Source organism: Sciurus vulgaris (genome assembly GCF_902686455.1).
Source record: "Sciurus vulgaris genome assembly, chromosome: 9".
Classification (NCBI taxonomy): domain Eukaryota; kingdom Metazoa; phylum Chordata; class Mammalia; order Rodentia; family Sciuridae; genus Sciurus; species Sciurus vulgaris.
The window spans coordinates 32,373,415-32,379,414 of record NC_136469.1 but is presented as its reverse complement, the minus strand read 5'-3'; the positions used below and the strand labels follow the sequence as shown (position 1 = coordinate 32,379,414).

General features: G+C 49.3%; 1 protein-coding gene across 2 annotated transcripts in view; it reads left to right on the top strand.

Annotated features, from left to right (window-relative positions):
* The first annotated feature begins 304 nt into the window (after positions 1-304).
* DCHS2 (dachsous cadherin-related 2) overlaps positions 305-6,000 on the top strand; it is a 260,418-nt gene continuing 254,722 nt past the window's right edge. For both annotated transcript variants that reach the window (XM_079152922.1, XM_079152921.1), the window contains exon 1: positions 305-2,654. In XM_079152922.1, the coding sequence (XP_079009048.1) occupies positions 630-2,654 (2,025 nt within the window). In that variant the 5' untranslated portion in view covers positions 305-629. The remainder of the gene's footprint in view (positions 2,655-6,000) is intronic.

Here is a 6,000-nt window from a genome sequence, read left to right as displayed (position 1 = left end):
GCCGCGTCACGCGCTGGGAGGGGAGCGAGGCGGCAGAGGCGGGATCCGAGCGGTAGCTTCGTGGTCCTCGCGTCCGGAGACGCCGCGGGGAGCAACCGCCCCCGGAGCAGTCAACAGGGCCGCAGTCGACCCGCCCCTCCCTCCTTCCCTCCTTCCCTCGCGCCCAGCGCCCTCACTCCCGGCCTCCCCGCCCTTACTCCACCCCCTTCCCAGCCCGATCCCCATCCTCTCGGTGCGTGCGCGCTTTAAATAAATTCCTCCTTTTTGGCAAAGGAAATAATGCACCTGACTTCACCAGGGGGAAACAACCAACCGAGAAGAACAAGGAACAGATGTAAAATGAATAAAAGGAGACAGAAAAAGAGATGAGACTCGTTTAGAGAAATCCAGGGGTTGAAGAGGTGGCTGCAGCGGCAGAACCAGCTACAGCTTTCCCGTCTGCGTGTGCTGCAGACAGAGGACGTTTGCACCAGTTGCTGATGTAACCCCGGGAACTCCTGGGTCTATTGGTTTGTTTGCCAAAGTGTTTTCTTCTTTGGCTCAGACAGTGAAAGAAGCTCCTGGATTTTTCAGCGTTCCCGCCGCAAGCTGGCAGTTATCCGGAGCCTTCTCAAGGAGGTCTCGGAGAAATGAGCCTTTCTGGGAGGAGGATGGGCGAAGGGCGTCAGCAGCGGGGAGTTCCCGTCTGGGAGCGCCTACAGCTTCGCGGGAGGAGAGGGTCACTCCGAGGGATGCCGGGCGGTGGCAGCCACGCCAGGGCGCAGCGCTCCTTGTTCGGCCTCTTGGTGCACGCGTGGCTTTGGGCGTCCTCGGGCTCATCCGCCCAGGTATTTAACCTCAGCCTTTCCGTGGACGAGGGGCTTCCGCCGGACACATTGGTCGGTGACATTCGCGCCGGGCTGCCAGCCTCGCAGCAGCAGGAGGGGGGCGGCTTCTTTCTGTCGGAGGACTCCGATGACTCTCCGCTGCTGGACGACTTCCACGTGCACCCGGACACAGGCATTATCCGCACAGCACGGCGCCTGGACCGCGAGCTGCGGGACCACTACAGCTTCGTGGCTGCCACGCTGCTAGGCGCTGTGGTGCAGGTGGAGATCCGCGTTAATGACGTGAATGACCACTCGCCCCGCTTTCCCCGGGACTCGTTGCAACTAGACGTCTCCGAGCTCAGCCCACCAGGTACAGCCTTCCGCCTGCCAGGTGCCCACGATCCAGACGCTGGGCTGTTCAGCACACAGGGCTACACCTTGGTGCAGTCGTCCGACTTGCCTAAGAACCCCGGAGGACCATTCTTCCAGTTGCGCTATGGGACTCCGGGGTCACCACCGTCTCTGCCCCTGGAACCCCTAGACTTGGTGCTGCTGCGGCGCTTGGACCGTGAGGAGCTGGCTGCACACGAGCTGCTGATTGAAGCATGGGACGGTGGCATCCCGCGGCGCACTGGTCGCCTGCTCGTGGAACTGCGCGTGCTGGATGAGAACGACAACCCGCCAATTTTTGAGCAGGGCGAGTACCGCGCTGTAGTACGTGAGGACGCCCAGCCCGGCGCGGAGGTGTGTCGTGTGCGAGCCACAGACCGAGACCTGGGACCTAATGGCCAGGTGCGCTACAGTGTCCGCGCCCGGCAAGTGCCCGGGACTGGTGGAGGAGGTGGCGGACCAGTGGGTGATGCGGCCTACTTCACTGTGGAGGAGCTGAGCGGCGTGGTGCGGGTACAGAGACCTCTAGACCGCGAGGCGCAGGCCTGGCACCAGCTGGTGGTCGAGGCCCGCGATGGAGGCGTAGAGCCAGAGATCGCCACAGTGCGCGTATCCGTCGCGGTACTGGACGTGAATGACAACCCACCTGCTATTCACCTGTTGTTCCTTACTGAGGGAGGCGCGGCCCGCGTCTCTGAAGGTGCTGGACCTGGCGATTATGTGGCTCGCGTCTCGGTGTCCGATGCAGACGGCGACCCAGAAAAGGAAGAGGAGGTCACGGGGGAGCTTGGAGTAGGCCTTGGGGGAGGGAGCATCTCGCTGTCCTTAGAGGGCGGGGAGGGAGCCTTCGCGTTGCGGCCAGGTGGTCCTCCAGGAGTATTTTTCCTTTGCGTCGAGGGGCCCTTGGACAGGGAAAGCCGTGATCTGTATGAATTGAGACTAGTGGCCACTGATTCGGGGTCTCCTCCGTTGAGCACCGTGGAGACTCTGCTGCTCTGGGTCGCCGACCTCAACGACCAGCCGCCTCGCTTCACCCAGGAGCATTACCAGGCCTCTGTGTCCGAGGCCGCGGCCCCCGGCACTGCAGTAGTGTGGGTCAGCGCTTCCGATGCGGATGAGGCTGGCACTGATCACGCCCGGCTGCGCTACGCGCTGTTTCAAGTCTTGACTCTCTGCAACCCAGAGGCCCTGTCGCCCAGTGCAGAATGCGAGCCATCATTCACCATCAATCCAGAAAGCGGAGTCATCAGCACTATACGAACTCTAGATCGAGAGGCCCAGGAGACCATAGAGCTGAGAGTGGTGGCCCAGGACCTTGGAGAGCCCCCACTTTCTGCCACCTGTCTGGTGAGCATCACCGTGGATGACGTGAATGACAACGAGCCCATCTTCCGGAGGCAGGTGTATAATGTCACCCTTGCAGAGCATGCCCCAGTTGGACACTGCTTTCTGCAGGTGAGTGCACATTATGGTTAACTTCCGGGTCCTGGAAGGGATGTAGAGGGTGTGAGTCTGCCTAGGGAACTGTGCTATGCATGATTATATCCTGGCCCCGAAAACAGGGACCATGGGCTGTAGATCACTCTTTACAGTGAAATGAATATATGCCTTTTGATCACTGACCCTTTCTCCCAGGGTCTTGGCTGTATGATCTCCAAGGTCCTGCCAGACATTTGGATCTTGATGGAAATCCAGTTTTCTTCACGTTGGTGTGTGCACCCACATCAGTTTGGGAGGAACCACCCAGTTCTGAGTCAGGTAGCATGCAATAGGCAGTGTCTCACATTTTTGAGCACCTTTTAATGGCATATCAAGGCGTAAGGTACTAATCATGAATGAGTTTTTTCAAATGATCAAGTGTATGTCTTTAAACACTGAAACTGTTTTGAGTAACATCTCCAGAGACTCCTTCCACATTTTCTTACCTTTTTTAGAAGCTTACAAAGTTGGTTGAAGAATTCCAGTTATCTTTTTAGCATCCTTTGTGGGTTGAGAACCTCCAGGAAGATTTCAGGATGCTGAGGCATCAATCATCCTTTATAAAATGGGACTCTATACATTGCTTTTTGATTTGGGTGTGTTGTCCTTTAGAGTTCTGATCTGACCTTCATTGTCAGAATGTACTATTTTGTCCCATTCTAGCCGCCCCTCCCTGTTGCTTCCCATTTCCTATTTCTTTTTTAAAGTGACATTACCAAATATTTAAACTTGACTTATTTACTCCAAGACAACTTGAGTAAATATATAGAGCCTGAGGGGGGTCCCTGCTGAAGTTTTAGTTACCTCTCAGCCTGGATTGTTTTCAGACCTGGACTGCAACTTTTACTTTCTGGTTCTCAGTAAGACAGGGTGAGGGTTTAGCTTTATAAATTATGTCTCAAATAATAATGTTTAGGTAAGTGAGATGCTGTCATATTGTAAAAATTAGTTTCATGACTGCTTCTATCTTTTTAATTCTTTGGGCATGTGGGTAACAAAAATCACCATCCCTTTGTGTAGTGTGATTGGACAGAGTTGCGAGGTTATTAATAGGTGACTTGAAGGTTAATTAATGCTTACTGCTGAAGCAGATGAATCCACAGATATCAGTAATATTATATAATAATATAATATTATATTAAATGTATTTACCTCTCAAGAAGGATCTGATGTGATGTAGATGGGCTGGTTATCCTCCATTTAAGATGGAGCTAGATCTGGGAATGACTTATATTATTTCCACCAAGATGGAATTAGCCAGAGCTCAGCCATGTGGTCTCAAGTGTCCTGTAAAAGAGGTCAACACATGGAGAAGAGCCTAAGGATGCCCGGTCCAAGGACAACTTCTGCCCTGGATTTCTAAAAATGAAATCATATCAGGTGAAGGATTGAATGAGGTGATGTCCAAGATTTTTTCCATGTGGAAGCCCCTAGAGATCTGGGCATGAAAATGGTACAACATGGCTCCATTTAAGGAAAAGTCAGGAGGATGAATTAACTGTGACTTTTGATTAGAACCTGTCTTTAGCTTTGTTTCTAAAATTGTGAGGTCTAAGGTGTCAGTTTATCCTGTTATAGTAACTCAGTATGTGGTGGAACCCTTACAGTGAGATGAACTTGACTCCAGTGTAGGACTGCATTTCAACAATTTCACAAAACCTTTCCAGGTTGCCAAGATCTGCAGCAGATGGCATCACATAGTGCTGATTAGAATTTCTGGAAATTCCAGGAATCTAGACCCTCAAGAAATGCAGAAATCCTTTTACTCACTGGGCTCTGGGGGCCTCTCCCCAGCAGCTGTGTGAACTTCCTGTGTTCCATAAGCCCCCTAGCAGACTCTGTCCCTGACTTTCAGGTGAGCTACAAAGGAGTATTTTATCTACCTCCTTGTTCCCTCTTTCTTTTTACAAATTTTGCAAAACTAACCTCCTCACTTGTCCCTCATGGTCTCTCCTTTCTTCTAATGCTCTATTTAATGACATGATATAAATTCTTTGTAACTGTGTATATTTTCCCTTGTTCTATGCCAATTTCCCTCTTTAGACCTCATGTCTACTCAAGTTTCTTTTGTCAAAATCAAACAAAAACAAACTGAGGAGCAACAGGGGAAAAATTATCTCCTAGATTCCCTGTAAGCCATCTAATTAACAAAACAAAACCACACAAAACCCTTTATCCTTTGAGGTGTCTTAGTGGTTATATCTATCTATCTATCTATCTATCTATCTATCTATCTATCTATCTATCTATCTATCTATCTAGCTATCTATCTATCTAGTATCTATCTATCATCTATCTATCATCTATCTATCTATCTATCTATCTTAATGGCCATACACAAAAGAGAGCATTTATTGGTTATCTTGCCAGTAAACTTACATAAATTTTCATTTTATAAACTTTTTACATGTTGATGCACCTTTATTTTATTTATTTTTATGTGGTGCTGAGAATCGAACCCAGTGCCTCACACACGCTAAGGAACCACTGAGCCACTATTCCAGCCCCTCATTTTATAACCTTTTGCAGAGCACTTAGACAAGGCCTAGATTGATAGAGTGTTCAGATGCATATGTATATCTTGGTGGATATTTTGTCTATAATCCTTGGGGTTTTTTCACTTTTACTGCTGCTCCTCTTACCAACACAGCACAGGCTACTCCTCTCCTCCCCAAGTACAGGTTGAAATCTTTTATATTCTCATGTCTGGATTGGAACTTCCCCAAGATTTTAAATATAAAGGAACATAGGAATTAAATGAAGGATAACCAGGCAATCTATATCACATCAGATCCTTCTTGAGAGATAAATGCATTTTGATAGTATTTGTCACTGATATTTGTGGATTCATCTGCTTCGGCACTGAGCATTAATTAACCTTCAAGCCACGTTTTAACAACCTAGCAACTCAGTGTTCAATCATGCTAGAGAAAGGGATGGAGGTTATTGTTACCCACTTACCCAAAGGACTAAGAAGATGGATGCAGTCATGAAAACTACTTTTACAGTATGGTATAACCTTACTTATCTAAAGGTTGTTATTTGAAACGTGCTTTACCCAGAGTAAAAGAATCGAAAGAGTTTCTATAACTCTTGCTATGATTTGGATAAATGTCCTTGGAAGAATTGGTCCTCAGCTTGGCAATATTAGAAGGTGGTGAAACTTTTAAGAGGTGTGGCCTAGTGGGAGGTCTTTAGGTCCTTGGAACTGTGGCCTCAAAAGGGATGGTGGGATTTAGGTCTCTTCCTTCCCCACTTGCCTGCCATTGGGTTTTCCTTTGCTCTGAACTGCTGCCATGGTGTACTGCCATTGACCCAAAGC